We start from the raw sequence: 16,226 nt of genomic DNA, 5'->3' as shown, positions 1-16,226 counted from the left end.
CCATTGCCTTATGAGGTCTGATCGATGGAGCTCACATTATCACAAATGACCACATATTTTGGCAAATCCTCTGTCAACAGACCCCTCTCATCATCAGGGAGTCTCTAAAAAGTGGAGTAGATGCTTGGTGTTGTATGACCCTATAAGGAGGGTATAGGTTAGGACACCATGCTCTGAAATAGCAGCACACATGGTGATATTTCCTCCCCGTTGGCCTGGCAAATCCACAGTAGCTCTGTGAACGATGATATTCTGACCCCGCCTTCTGCATTTGGTCAGGTTGAAGCCAGCCTCATCCACGTATAAGAAGGTGTGAAAGGGTTCACTTGATTCCAACTCCATTATACGCTTAATCCCAGAACACACAGTTGAATTTGTTTTGGTAAGAAAGAGTGGCATTAAATGTACATTTACAGGTTCCGTAGTTCCTTAACTCTGTCCTCATTCCTTTGGAATGGTACACGGTACAGCTGTTTCACACTCTGGTTTCTATGCAGCAGCCTGTCAATGGTTGAGATGCTAACCGTATGGGTGTTTTCAAAGACATCGTTGTCTTCTATAATGGTCCTTTGTTTTTCCCTGAGTCTCATGGCATTGTTTGCTCGGACCATGGTGCAAATAGCCTCCTGTCGAGGTGTGAAAAGGCGTCTACTGCAACCGGTCTGAGGTACTCTTGCAATGCTATGTGGGGAGAAATGCAGTGATGCGTTGCACAATTTTACATAGACAAAAAAAAAATGTGAACACAAATTTTACCGTGAAACATACATGTGGGTGCATGAAGCACATGTGTATGTATGTAAGTATGTATTTGTACAGAGTATATTTCTGTATGCTGTGAAATACAAGTGGACTACTGTAATGTGAAGCATTGTAGGAAGTATACTGCTTATATACAGTAACAGTGCACTGTGCATTGGTGGACATACCTGTTCTCTCTTCGAAACGTTTGAACTATTGAGGACACGGTTGATCTCCCAATATTCGGCTGCAGCCTTCGGCCCGCCTGAGCCATTGTAAGGCCATGATTGATAACGTGGTCTACAGTAGTGGCCCTCATGTCATCAGAGATCCACCTATGTCCTCTTCCTCTGTTTTGCCTCCCACCACGCATCCTTGCTCTTCCTCCTCCCCTACTGCCTCAATCAGTTAGTTTATTTGTGTTATTGTCTGACTTTGGTGTTTTAAATGGTTAGTTCCAATTCACCAAAGTCACACAATAACACAAACAAACTAACTGATTGAGGCAGTGGCAGACTAGCAACTTCTGTGTTCTGAGAGGTAAAATGACTGTTTTTGTCAAAGGAGTCTGGTGGCTTTAAAGAGTGTAGAAATAGAGCGAACAGCTTCAGTTCCCTGTTGGAAAGGGCTGTCTAAAGCGGGGAAAATATTCTAAATATAGCAAACGTAAACTGGTAACCTTTTTTTTTTTTTAAACGTGTCTAAAATAAGTTTTGCTGTGTGGCTTGTTTACAGCAGTACATTGCTTAGCTTTAGTCTCGAGACTGTGGATAAGTACCTCACACAACCACATTTCCAAAAATCTGAACTATCCCTTTAATACATTAATTTCAACCTATCACCTCTTTATAAAGGGTGGCTTATTAGAAAATGGAACCAAAATAATGTATATTTCTGAGGTTCAAAGTTCATTTTGACCAGCGGTTAAGAAAACAAGGTATATTTAGTAGCTGTTCTGAAACTTTCAATAATATACTGTATTTCATTGGCTAGTCTTGGTACCTTATCACACATGTTCTTCTCTTAGGATTCATGTACTCCTCCTGTTACATAAACTTTTAAGAAAGAGTACAAGATTTCTGAGCTCATTGCGTGACATCAAATCTAAAAGACTTTTAAAACCTTTGCCTCAGGAAAAACTAGAAGTGAAGTTTGTTTTTCTGAAGAATCTCTGCGTTATTATTTTTATCAGTAACAAAGTAACACATTTATTTATTTAACTGAGTCACATAATCTGAGTCAGTCTGTTAAAGGTGTTGTTTTGCATTGCCACACCATCCTCCGTTGCGCTGCTGAACCCCAAAGAAATTGGTGTGGTGTAAAAAAAATTATATTTTCATTAATAGGCTAAGCTACCGGTGAAGGCGTCAGACAGAGTTACAGCACGCACGGAGATGAGTAGGGTACGTATCAACTTGTCTAACTCTGGGGTTAATGGTGAATAAGCTAAAGTCCCAATGAGTCCCAATACATAAATAAAGTCCCAATAAGTCGGCGTGATGTCTAAACTCATTACACAGGGAGTAGTTAACCATAGTTGTAGAGTCCCAATGTGCAAAACAACTTTTGGTCAATGCTCCTCCTGGTTGGTAGAAGGGGAACATTCATGGAACTCTTTATCCACGGAACTTAAATCCAAACAGGACTAACAGTGTTAAAGCAATCACGGGCGCGGTCATCTTCCTCCTGCCGCTTTTCTTTATCCTGGTTGTTGACAGGTTCACCATGTCTCTCAGTCTCATTTACAGATGTTTTGATAAAGTCTCCACACGTTGACGTTTAGGTAGTAAAAATTGACCCATTACTAAAGTTACACTCTAATCCTAACGGCTCCAAATACTGCACTCTTCTTCTGAGTAAATACCTTACTGCGGAAGTAAGGTCAAAAGTTCAATGAGTGCTGCACCCATTGGCCGAATAGTATCCCCTGTGTTTGCTCCATGTTTTTGTTCTGAAAATAATTGGTTTGTTTTATTAATGTATTCATTCTATTTTTTTAAATATAAATTAACGAATTTAAGGAACTAAACCGAGCTGAATTAGCACAACTTCCATGCATTTCTTTCACATCTACAGCAGTCAGATTCACTGTGTTCACTCGGAAAGAATGACTGCACATGGGTAGGCACTTTTAATAACATTCTGAACATGTTTAGATGCTAAAAACACTTTTAAAACTTGCCCTGTTTAAACCTGTTGGGTGCTACCTCTAGCAGGAGGATAACACGGTGTAGGCGGCACCGATTGGTTTAGTTTTTCTGTCTACTGACAGCGCTCCAGATTCACAAACAACAGAGCTACGTGTTGGAATCGACCGGAATTCTCCTTTAAAAAACAACAGAGACGTGAGAACCACTGGTGTCCTTAAGCGACACAATTTTTACGTAAATTCAGTTTTGATTTTATTTTATTCTTTGAGAATTTAATAGACTGTTTGTTGCTGTGATTGTTTCTTTAAAGGCCTAAAAAAGGGACAAGGCCTGCAAAATAGCAAAAGCTAGACGTCTTAAAAAAATCTTGCATCTCTCACATTTGGTTGTGATAATGTCATAGGTAATGTGCCTGATAAAAAAATCAATAAATATAGACTATTAAAAGTGTAACTTACTTCAGTGGACACACACACACTTGCTTTGTTACTGTAAGTTTGATGCTGGCGTTCTAGTGGTGGAGAGGTACTTCCCTTAAAGAGATATTTTGCTGATTTAAATCCAGCTCTGTGTCATGGCAGTGTGGTTTCCTTCCGTGGCCGAAGCACACGGGAGCTCTGAGCTGAGCAGAGCATTGGAGGTCGAGATACACTGGATGACACAAGATGAGTCAAGGAGGTGAGTAACTTAGAATTACATTTGATTCTCGATTCATGCATGACATTAAAAAAAAGCCTTTTGGCATCGTTTAGTAGTTATGAGGAAATCTGAGCTCACCACAGAGACGTAGATGCAATTTCCTGTTGCACAAAAGAAAGGTGAAGACACACATCTACATTTTATTCCGAAAAGTGCACTGACACCTAAACATTAAACCGATATATGTGCTTGTTGAACATCTAATCCCAAAACTAAGGGCCTTAATCTGCTATCATAATAGCCACCACGGTTCTGAGAAAGCTTTCCGCAACATGTACGGACCTGGCTGCAGGGATTTTCTCCCATTCAGCCACAAGAGCATATTGAGGGCACTGATGTTGGGCGATAACCTTTCACTTCAACCTAAAAACGGTAAATTAATGGGCTTGAGTTCAGGGCTCTCTGCCGGGAAATGCCTTTATGGATATTGCTTTGTGAGCAGGGGTATTGTTGTGTTAAACTGTTGCCAGAAAAGTTGGAAAAAAACATAAAACCGCCAAAAACAGCCCCGGATCAAAAGTGCACAAAAGTATGTGGGCAGTATATGTGTCCACTGTAATACCCCTAACAAATACAAGATTTAGGGCCAAAAATCAACCAGCTTTTTAAAAAGTTAGTTAGTTGTTCCTGGTTTTTAAATTATAGAGTTTAAACAAATTGAAGCAAACCAAGGCTTGTTCGGTTGCCTCATATCTGATCTTTTTAAAATATGAACCAACATAGCCTGAGGTGCTGGGAAACCCTGACTGGTCTCAACTAGTCTCACTGAAGCAGATTGAACTGGACTGTATAGTATCATCCCCTCCATACAGGCCTAGAGAAGGGTTTGTGTTCCGTTTTATTCATGTAATTATTAGAATTAGAATCCGATTTATTGCCAAAAGGTTTAAAAAACAACAACAATCATATAGCCTATGTTAAATGGAAAAAAACAATAAAAATGTAAAAGAAATTGTAATTTTTATTCAACCTTTCTTTATTTAGGTTAGGTTCACTGTGAGGCGGCTTCTCTTTTGCCAGAGGGCCCTGATCATATTTGCACCAGGAAGCTGCCCAGTACAACCACACTCCGGTCTGGTGGCCACTGAGCAGGTTGAGAACCTTGCACGGGGGCACCTCAGCGGTGGTGATGAGGTTCACTTTCCACACCCAGAGGTAATACTGTCGGTCTGGGGATTGAACCGACAACCTCTCGGTTTCAAGCTCCACCTCTAACCCCTCTGTGCTTCCTTGTCTGTGCTTCGCTCATTTCTTAATATCCATTGAATGTTTATCCATGAATCTTATCTAGTTTGTAAAATACTTTGAAATGTTTAGAAATGAAGTGATGCATAAAATGTATTTGTTTATCATAAAGTGGCCTTTTTGAGAGGAAGAAAATGGAGGGGCAACAGTTTATATGCACAGATGTAAAACCATAAAAAATACACTATTTGCCATAATGTGCTATTTCACATTTCCAATACAGTTTAACGCACACAGGTGATAGTCTTCTGACTGAGCACACACCTGTTCTCCTGTTTGCTTGAACAGCAACAACTCCCCGTTGGTGTGGGCTGTCCGTTTGGGTTAATGTTATATTTGCCCAGTTTTACCGAGCTGTCCTTCCGCTTTCATGTTTGGAAATCTCCTAAGAAAAATGCTTGCATTTGTTACTTCTAGGCTGGATTACTGCAACTCTTTATTATCAGGCTGCTCGAAAATTATTGCACATATAATCTCAGGCACAAGCGAGCGGACAGCATTATCACAAAGAGAACACGGTTTTATAAGAGCTTCTTTCCAGCTGCAGTGAGACTTTTGGCCAAAACAAACTGAACTATTCTGCTCAGGGCCTGTGTAACATAACATATCTGTGCAATAAATCTGTGCATCTTATTTATTTATTTAATAATAACTGTGCACTTCAATATCTTATAAGGGGCTGTCTTTACGGGCCAAGGGCAACATGCAATTATACTTTTTGCAATTTAGGAATGCAAATTTATTTATTTTTACTCGTACTTTTTAGTGGTTTTGTGCAATTTTATTTATTTATAATGTAAATGCTTTGTGTGTCTTTTTAAACTCGACTTGACTCTCTGAGTAACAACCGCACAAGAGTTCCTATGTGTGAAAACACAAATGGCAAATAAAGTTCTTGAATCTTGAATTCTCTTGAATCTTGAAAAAGTCCATAAAGACTCTTCAGCTGCAACGCGTGTTCTGACAGGAACCAGGAAAAGAGATCCCATCTCTCCTGGATTTTACAGGAAACCAATGCAGAGAAACTAAATCAGAATAGAATTTAAAATCCTTCTTCTCACCCACAAAGCTCTCCATGGTCAGGCACCATCTTATCTTAAAGAGCTCATAGTACCTTACTACCCCACCAGAGCGCTGCGCTCCCAGAATGCAGGGTTACTTGTGGGAGCCAGAGCGTTCAGTTATCAGGCTCCTCTCCTGTGGAACCAGGTTCCAGTTTGGGTTCAGGAGGCAGACACCGTCTCCACAGTTAAGAGTAGACTTTCCTCTTTGATAAAACTTATAGTTACGGCTGGCTCAGGTGAGTCCTGAATCATCCTTTAGTTATGCTGCTGCTAGACTGCCGGGGGAGTTCCCATGATGCACTGAGCACCTCTCTCCTGCTCCTTCTCTCCATCTGTATGCAACCTCATCCCAATAATGCATGTTACTAACTCGACTTCTTCCCTTTCCCGGAGTCTTGTGCTCTCTCGCCCCTCTCCTCTCTCCTCCTATCGCTTCCTGCAGGTGGTTCTGGCTCTGGAGCTGTGGAGTCTGGAGCTGTGGTTGGAGTCACCTGCTGCCTCCATGTCCCCGCTCGACACCCTCTGCTACAATTCTCCATGTCTCTCTCTCTGTCTCTCTTCTCTGTCTCTGTCTCTCTCTCTCTCTTTCTCTGTCTGTCTCTTTATCTCACCCCCAACCGGTCAAGGCAGATTTCCGCCCACCCTGGGCCATGGTTCTGCTCAAGGTTTCTGCCTCTTAAAGGAAGTTTTTCCTTGCCTCTGTGGCCTAGTGCTTGCTCTTGGTGGGAACTGTTGGGTTTCTGTAAATAACATCACAGAGTACCGTCTAGACCTGCTCTTTTATGAAAAGCGCAGTGAAATAACTGTTGCTGTGATTTGGCGCTGTATATAAATAAAATTCAATTGAACTGAATTGAATCCTGAAAGGCTGTTCTTGACCAGGTCGGCTACCATCACCTCCGAATTTCACACCTGAAGCAAAAACGGGCATTTTCTCCGACAAGCTAGCAGTTAGCCATTTTTTCCCTAGAGAGCGCCATGATAAATGAGATTATTGTTTTTACCAGCTATTGGTTTATGATAATATTCCTGAGCTTAGGCCAAGTTCTATTTCAAAATACACTTAAGTTACTATCTTTGAGTTAAAAAAAGAAATACAAATGCCGACAACCGTATTTATCAAACAGTCAGTCAAACTGCACAGAGGCAACAGGTAATCAGTCACACCTAGCCAGAGAATCTTTTGGAGCCATCTGCTTTCACTGCTAACGGTTTTGGGTTCACGATGACAATCAATGCACTTGACACTGTAAATAAAGAGACTTGACTGTATGAGACTTGACATCTTTGACAACATTTGAGACTTGACTTGTCATGTCATGCATGAATACAGAATTATATTAAAGTCACTCAGTAAGGCTACCACTCAAACCACACTCCTCCCATCATAAGGATTTCTCCTTTGGGCCATGCGACGACTCACAACATTAATTACAATATACAACATAATATGGAAATGCTAAATTGTACGGAGTACAGACTGTAAAATGGGTACTGAGCCTATTTCATACAGCCTACAGTGGTGCTCAAAAGTTTACATACACATGCTTAAGTTGACTAAAAAGAGGATAAAAAAATCATGTTTTGGAAATTTATTTTAATACCTAAATTAAAAATGAGGTAAAATCCAACTTTAAGGACACCAATTTTCTTTGTGAATGAATAACGTATTGTAAATAATAAATGTTCTTATTTAAATAACGGTCATAAGTATCATACCCCTATGTTAAATTCCCATAGAGGCAGCAGATTTTTATTATTAAAGGCCAGTTATTTCCTGGATTCAGGATATTATGCATCCTGATAAGTTCCCTGGCCTTTAGAATTAAAATAGCCCCACATCCTCACATACTCTTCACCATGCTTGAGATAGGCATGGGATACTTTCTATAAAATCATCTCTCAATGCAAATCAACCCAGGTATTAGTCTAACTGAAATAAAACCATGCCTATCTCTAAGCATGGTGAAGAGTATGTGATGATGTGGGGCTATTTTAATTCTAAAGGCCAAGGGAACTTTATCAGGATGCTAATATCCTGAATCCGGAAATAACTGGCCTTTAATAATAAAATCTGCCTGCCTCTATGGAATTTAACATAGGGGTATGTATACTTATGACCCTGTATTTTAAATGAGAACATTTATTTATTTACAATACGTTATTCATTCACAAAGAAAATTGGTGTCCCTTAAAGGTTGGATTTTACCTCATTTTTTAATTTAGGTATTAAATAATTTCCAAAACATGATTTTTTTATCCCTTTTTAGTCAACTTAGCATGTGTATGTAAACTTTTGAGGGCACCCAAAAAAAACTGTATGTACGGAGCATGGTGTACGGACTACGGGCCCCATCGGAAAAGCTTTAAGTAACTTATTTGGGGTTCCCCATTTCATGCGTCCTGTATATGATTGTTGTGCCTCATGGAATTATGTTTGAATGTACAGTGATGACGTGTGAAATAAAACCGAAACGAAACGAAACTAGGGGCCGACTTTGTTGAAAACAGGAACCATTTTATTTTCTTCGCAACACGTCCGGACATAACTCAATGACGGACCGGTCCCCTTCCGGTCCAGTTGTCAACAGAGGAGGATCACGCGTGTTTTCAAGCCAGTAAAATGGTAGGGCTGGTGTGCCTGTACAGTTTAATATTAACGATTACAGCGGTGTTAATCGGCAGCTAACTGATTTGAATATTCGCTCATTGTTTTGCCATATGATAATAATAATAATAATTTTTTTTTTTTTCAGCCGAAAGCTCAGAAAGGAAAAGGAAAAGCCCCGGAGAAAGTTGTCCACCCGTACAGCAGGAAAGCGGCTTACCTCGCCCGAGAAGAAATCCGACTGCAGAAGAAAGAAAGGTGTGAAAATAAGAAATAAAACTAAATAGATGCAACAGGAGCTCTGTTTTGGCACAACGGAATTCCCGCGCACGCACACACACACACACACACACACACACACACACACACACACACACACACACACACACACACACACACACACACACACACACACACACACGCACACACACACACACACACACACACCTGTAGAACTTGAGTCTGTTATAAAGACAAATCACCGCAGTACACAGTGTCTACGCTACGTGATTATTATTGTTTTTTCCAACTTTATCAATAGAATTTTGCAGATTTTAGTATAATGAGCAGTGGTAGAAGAAGTAATCTAGTATCTGTATACCTCAGGGTAAAATTACTCCACTAATAGTAAAGGTCTTACATTCATTCGTAAGTACTGTAGTAGTACAGAAGTATTTGCAGCCAAATGTATTTCATGTACTAAAAGTAAAAGCAGAATGACTCCCGCCAGTGTGACATCATATTACTGAACTATTATTACATATACATTACTGTGTACCCAGCATTTTATGTTGTAGCTGGTCATAATAATCATTAAGCTTATTTTAACGATGTTGAGTAGTTTAGTAACAATTAATCTCAAATTGTTTTTTTTTAATTTATTGACCTTGATCTTCAATTTGCTTCCAAAGGGAAGTCAAAGTATGAAATAGCGTTAAAATGGAAATACTCAATAAAGTGCAATAACAGTACTTGAGAAGATGTATTTAGTTACTTTCCGCCTTTTGATAAAGTGGAATCTGACTTGTTTTCTTAATTAAAACCAATAAAAAAAATACTAATGCAAAGGGAATGCTCACATTTGAGCATTCTTGTGAAATCCTCTCATCTACATCCTGTAAGTCTGCACATCCAAACCCTGAACTGGGTCCAGGTACAAAAAAAACTTCAATTTGACTCATCAAAAGTCATTTTTTGTTTTGACACCTTTGTGTCAGTGTTCTGTCATATGCCATATGTCCTATAGGGAGTAGATTTGCCCTGGTCTTTTGCGAAACCAAGCCAAATAACTCAAAATATTTTTCATCAGATAAAGGAAATACTATCTTTTACAGGCCTTGCTCACATGAAGTAAAGACATGGCATACAGGATGTGGACGCAGACCTATAGGTAGAAATGAAATGAGACCAGATTGGTGATTTTCCTCCTTATTTTATCTGAATGAAAACAGATAAAATAAGAAAACACTGTAAATGAACATGCTTGTATGTAAGCAAACATTGATTAACACTTTCCTAGGATCAGATTAATATAATCTGTTTCTCTGATGCTGCAGGCAGAAGAATGATAAAGCAACACGTCTAAGCGGCATTGGTAAGCTTGTTTATCATTCATATTATATATATATATATATATATATATATATATATATTATACACACTTGCTGACTGTGAGGGTAAAATTGTGCTCGGTTAAATACCATGTGTTTCTTTTATTTATTTGTCTCCAGGCGAGAAGCTGTTGTGGTTTCAGGAACAGCTGGATCCAGAAAAGACAACTTACACCAGAAAAGATGCCTGCGATATCGTTGAAAGGTTGAAGACTTGGGATTGATGTTCATTTAGTTTTTTGACACTCATCCTTTTCAGTTTGCAGTGCATTCAAATATTTGAACGTTAAATAAAGAAAGTACAATTAAATCAGCATTTCATTGTGTGTGTTGTTGTGTATGTGTAGCTACCTCCGAAGGTTTGATGCTGAACTTGAGCAGATTGAGCTGATGAATGGGATCAAAGGTCGGCAGGGTCGTCTCCATGGCGCCAGAGAAGCTGTCATCAAACAGACCATAGAGCGAGAGCGAGCGCAGTATGAGGGCATCGGGTTTGGTGAGTCCTCATCATGTAAATGGATGCATGCACACGTTCAGTGTTGGAAAATCCTCCATGATCCTGTGTTTTCTTCTCTTCACAGAGATTCCAGACATCATTAATGCAAAAAATCTGAAAACATTCAGGTTAGTGGGTAGAAATTACATCTTACATTTTCTGTTTTCTTAGAATGTATGTATTCGAGAAGTGGCTGAAATTATTCAGCTCTATGAGTCTTGATAGTCTTTACCTCCATAATATGCAGATTTTTAAATTTCACTTATACTGAAGGGATAAAACAAATGCCTAAAATATTGACATATTTGGAAATTTGAAGTATTTTAAAATAAAATTGTGATTTTAAGCATTAAAATGGAAGATTTACATGTGACGTGAGGATTAACAAACGTTCTTTCTAAAGCTTGATGACATTTGTTAATCCTTTATTTTGGCAGAGAGTGGAGTGGCGATCTGAAGAAACTTCCTAATATTAAACTGCGAAAAGTGTCTCACAAAGATTTGGAAACAAAGAATGACAAAGCGGAGAAACATGACGACGCAGAAGATGATAATGAGGATGATGAAGATGACTTGGCGGATGAGCAGCTGGATGAGATGGTGCTGATGTCGGACTGAAACCGAGGCTGGAGCTCCAAGCTCAGGTCGTCCATTCAGGACAGCTGATCAGACGGCCTTCAGCGGAGACTTTTTATTGAAGGTGTGTTTTTGTGCCTGTGTAGGTACAAAATGTTGCTGCTCCTTGACTGTCCAGAAGATGGCGCCAAACTCTCAGAGATGGAAAACGAGAATGCTGTCAGTCAGTCCTCTGTTAGTCTTCTTGTTGCTCAGTAACTTCACACCAGCCTGTGAAGAGGTTCTACATTCATTGTTTATTGCACAAAAATACTCCCATTTTATCCAATCAGAGATTTAAAAAAAAAAGGTTTTGAAAAAAAGATGTTGTGGTGACTCTAAGACACAGAGAAAATGTTATTTTTCTTTGACATGACACTGGTACAAAACCCAAATTAAACCTGTAGAAAAGTGGACAAGATTAAAACAGCATTGTCTTTTTTTATTTTTTTTTAAATTAACCGGTCAGTCACTCACACAGTGTATCAAGTTTAATGCAAAATCATGAACGTACGGCATCCATGAAAGCTCTAATTACATAAATGTATAAATATTAGGACCTCACGGAGGGGGACCTCCATAAAGCTGCAAACTGTCAAACAACGGGGCTACTTGACATTTTCTTTTTTTAAGAAATGTTCAAATCTCTATGATTTTTTTCTTTTCTTTTCAAAACATTATATTTTCAGATTTCAGACTGAGCTAAATATACTGTTCCAATAATTGTTCCTCTACTTATCTTATCTTTACTCTTTGGTGTCTGAAGACCTGATTTTCCAGGAGAAAAGCTAAGGCCTCAGTATGCTTCAAAGAAAAGCGCTTGTTGGATTGTCTAACACCATCTGAAACCGGCTTTCTCATGTCACACTATACAGAACTATACAGCCAAGCGTGCGGAGGTGTGAAAGTAGGGAGGCTACAGTATAAACTTGTTTTCTCAAGTTCTTCTTTTCCATTCTTTACACAACCAAATGCAACAGCATAAAGTCCGATGAGAAGAGAGAAGTGTGTGCCATTATTTCCATTCTGATGATTACCACATCTCTGTGACACACAGTTTAAGATGAGTGTAGCTGTTTGGGAAAACTTTAGGGACACTTCAGTCGTTAGATGTCTGATTTTTTTAACCTTCCCCCAACCTCAAAGGGCTTTTGTAAGTGCCTATAGTATTGTCTAAAGGCTTGGACATACTGATTGCGTTCGGTCTCTGCGGACTTCATCAGTCACTCGCACACGCGCGGTTCTATTCATAACTGTGCACCAGTACTTCCCAATCCACACTATTCCAGTTATTCGTGGTTGGTGATCTTTGTATTCTTAAAGATGGGGATTTTCCTCCTTTAACAATATGCTCTGTCTTTTGAAATTTACAAAGTTCGGCCTTTACTGTCCACATCCCCATTGTTCTTTTCTTGTCCTTGGCAAATCAGCTAGAAGTGCATACGCCACCAACTAGACCCGGACAAGTCACAGACACGGGCAGATGAAGAGATTTACGTCATGGACCAAACCCTTGCACATGCTGGCGGTATAAATATAGCTATATATAAAGTATCTGACACCCCAGGCTGCGTCCAAAAACTTTACCTATCAGAAACCCCGTGTAGTGCAAACAGCGGTATGCTGTCTGTGCTGATATCTGCACGACTCCATAGAGTGTGTGCCATTATCCCTGTTTGTTCAGCAGGCTTTCCACTCGGCAACCAGGTGTGGCCTTACGGCACGGTTGTAAGAAGTGTCGTCTTTTGGTTTATTCGAAGCATACTGAGACCTTTAATAGCGTCCACAGGGTGTTCACATCTTTAACTCATGTCTGTGCAGTTTAAGAAAGTGCATACAGGAATACAACTAAATATAGCACACAACTTGTAGTCTTAACAAAAGTCTCTTGCTGATGGCTTTATTTTCCTTTACATCTCCTCACCTCCTCTTGTCTCCATTTTCCGGCCTGCCACATTCTTTTTTTTTTTTTACTTTGCACATTCACGTCACTGAGGCCCTTTAGTGTTTCAGTTTTTTACTAGACACTAGTCTAGTCACTGAAGGACTTTAAATATGTCTGTTGTGTCTCAAGATCAGCACAGGAGCTGAGATGTACAACACTAAAACACTGCACAGGTCTAAATCACACGCTGCTGGGTTGTCGGATGAGCAGGATGTTCAGGACTCTTTCTGAACTTGAGGAAAATTGGTCAGACGGGGTTTTGTGCAGGCGCAACCGCAGCCTCCACAGACATGTCAGAGTCCATCTGTGCCTCTGGAGCTGGGACGGGGGCCGGACTGACTGGAACCTCCACTGTTTCGTGCCTGCCATTAGGCAAGGCACTGGGTCGGGCCTGAGGGTTGTGCAGGTCTTTCTCGGGGCAGTTCTGCACAGTGATTATGCGGTTGAAGGCCTTGAGGCGGCGCCATAGCTGCAGGTAGATTTTACACTGGATGTACATGAAGATGAGGCCGCCTGTGAGGCCTATGGCCACCACAATCAGCTTGGTCCAGAAGGGCCACTCCAGCACACCTGTGGACACAGACGGACACACACACACACACACACACACACACACACACACACACACACACACACACACACACACACACACACACACACACACACACACACACACACACACAGATCTACTGTTAGTCAAACTGCAGGACGTGCAATGGATCATGATGGTGGTGTGTGCAAAGCTGTGCTTACCATTTGGCGTATAGTACTTATAGTACTTCAGAAGAGAAAATCTCCATAACTCGTCTGCAATCAAGAGCGAGTGTAATTTCTCTTTATTTCTACGATCTCTGAATAAACGTGTTCTATGCAATTCATTTTATTTACACACACTATATATATATATATATACAAATAAAATACAGACACCGCTATAATCACAACATACCACAGAAACAATTAACACAAAAGCACTGAGGGGTCTATTTTTCACTTTAACAATGATGCAAATTGTGATTAACTCAAATAAAATTGAAGCTAATGTGTGCATCAGACTGTAACGATCATCATGTGACCTGACAGTAAAACACCCAGCTACCTGCTCACTTAGAGAAAATTAAGATAATCATTAAATGTTCTTGAACACACTGGTGGTTTAATATGGTTTAGCCCACTAATGGAACATTTTGTAGGATCACATTCACATTCCTGAAACTATCGCATTGCCTTCATACTTATGAATGCATTACAGTGTGATGAATTCATCTTAATGTAACATATGATCACACCATAACATGAAAACATGCTATGTGTTCACTTTGATGGATTATCTATGCGAAACAAATTTCAAGTCTTACAAACATGTAGATTTCCCAACAAACAACTGCCTAAAATTGTGGTCTGTTGTCATGTCAGGTTGAGCTAAAACATGATGTTTAGCCAAATGCCCTGAACATACAGTAATGTTTGTAGTTTGCAGGTCCTAACATTATCATAAACAATGAATCTACAAATCAATTGAAAGTGTCATCGATGTAGATGTGAATTTATTTCAAAGCTAGTGTACTTTGTTGCCTCATTTTAACACGAGTTTCTGGTAATTTGTTAATGTGGTATGATTTAAGTCTTTGTATGCATCAATATGTTAAACTGGGTAAAATTGCAAATAAATTGGAGTCAAGAACATTGAAGATGTCTTCACTCTAGATAGACCTCACGCACACATATCTTAAACTAGTGTCACTAGATTTAGGGAAAACACGACTGCAATGAGCTACACAGGAAATCTCATCACCAGAGCCAGACAGGTGTAACAATCAAGAGGTGAACAGGTTGAAGGTCCCCTGTGGAGTTTTGGACCACAAGTGGTGCTGCTGTGCAGTGTTTTAATGGCCCTGTATTGTTTGTAGTAGGTAACGGGATGTGATATGAAATTCTGCAGAGGGCAGTAATACATTTTGACAGTTGTTCGTACTTACAACAGTGACCTATGTACATTTTACATTTTATATAGTGAAGAAATTGCACAGCACACCTATTAATACTATTGCTGCTATAATCATTAAGATTCTAATTTGTATGTTTACTCCTATTGTTATTCTTATTTTATTCAATGCCACCCTGCATTCCAATGCACATTTGTTATGACAATGTGAGAAATTAAACCTTTGAAATCTTAGGGCCTTATTTTAACGATCTAAGCGCACGGCGTGACGCGCAAGGTGCAGGTGCGTCTAGGGTGTGTCCAAATCCACTTTTACTAGTTTGACGGCCATGGATCATAGCACTTTTACTCTGCCTATCTCTGGTATGTTGAGAGGGAGTGGGGGAAAGTACTCACCATTCTTCCCAAGTCTGATCTCTTCCATGGTTCTGTTGACCAGAACATAGACGGACCACAACATACACACTATTGCTATTAGGTGAAACAACACTGAACAGAAGATCTTTCTCCTCTCGCCCTTTGACATGTGTAGCCTCTCCCACTGGAAAACGGAGGGATGGAGATGGAGAGGGGATGAGAGGCAACATTGGTTGAAGGGAGAGAGCGAGAGAGAGAGCGAGAGAGAGAAAGGTTGTTAGGGTTACGGTGTATTATTACAGCCTGAAAGTAGATCCCAGTTCATAGCAGTAAACGCAATTTATGAGTGTGTGCCTACCATGCGTAAAGGTTTGAGCTTAGTCTCCATAATGAAGTCAAACTTGCAGAGTTCACAGCAGTGAGTGTCTGAGGATTTGATCCACTGGTTGAGACAGGTCCGGTGGACGAAACTCAGGCTCCCCGTGCAGCGACAAGGCATTATCAACGGGCACTCGTCATCCCCCTCACAGTGGCAGATCCTACAAACACACACAGACACACACACACACACAAAATACATATACAGGACACACACAAGAACAGGTAATGATATGTAGGCTACTTAATATTTTCTTTGTTTTGGGGGTATCTTTTGCATCCCTGACCAAGAGGATTTCCCTCTTTGGACAATAAAGTCTGAGTTGGTCTTATAGTGCACACAGCTACACTCGTACAGTATAAGGCTCACAAA

At 40.0% G+C, this 16,226-nt stretch overlaps 2 protein-coding genes across 2 annotated transcripts in view; one reads left to right on the top strand and one right to left on the bottom strand.

The window, feature by feature from the left end:
• The first annotated feature begins 8,348 nt into the window (after nucleotides 1-8,348).
• On the top strand, nucleotides 8,349-11,644 carry tma16 (translation machinery associated 16 homolog). The gene is made up of 7 exons (XM_032525705.1): nucleotides 8,349-8,525; nucleotides 8,656-8,765; nucleotides 10,064-10,101; nucleotides 10,238-10,322; nucleotides 10,465-10,613; nucleotides 10,699-10,741; nucleotides 11,051-11,644. Exons 1-7 carry the CDS (start codon nucleotides 8,523-8,525, stop codon nucleotides 11,229-11,231), a joined length of 609 nt encoding a protein of 202 aa, XP_032381596.1. The 5' UTR covers nucleotides 8,349-8,522; the 3' UTR covers nucleotides 11,232-11,644.
• A 1,405-nt stretch (nucleotides 11,645-13,049) lies between these two features.
• The window catches only part of marchf1 (membrane-associated ring finger (C3HC4) 1), a 49,847-nt gene continuing 46,670 nt past the window's right edge, over nucleotides 13,050-16,226 (bottom strand). The window contains exons 7-10 of the mRNA XM_032525684.1: nucleotides 15,834-16,014; nucleotides 15,515-15,659; nucleotides 13,927-13,980; nucleotides 13,050-13,743 (exon numbers count right to left, since the gene is read on the bottom strand). Of these exons, the coding sequence (XP_032381575.1) occupies nucleotides 13,421-13,743; nucleotides 13,927-13,980; nucleotides 15,515-15,659; nucleotides 15,834-16,014 (703 nt within the window). The 3' untranslated portion in view covers nucleotides 13,050-13,420. The remainder of the gene's footprint in view (nucleotides 13,744-13,926; nucleotides 13,981-15,514; nucleotides 15,660-15,833; nucleotides 16,015-16,226) is intronic.

This window comes from Etheostoma spectabile, chromosome 2, assembly GCF_008692095.1.
Source record: "Etheostoma spectabile isolate EspeVRDwgs_2016 chromosome 2, UIUC_Espe_1.0, whole genome shotgun sequence".
NCBI classification, from domain to species: domain Eukaryota; kingdom Metazoa; phylum Chordata; class Actinopteri; order Perciformes; family Percidae; genus Etheostoma; species Etheostoma spectabile.
The sequence above is the reverse complement of the archived record's forward strand: the minus strand, read 5'-3'. Positions and strand labels throughout refer to the sequence as shown.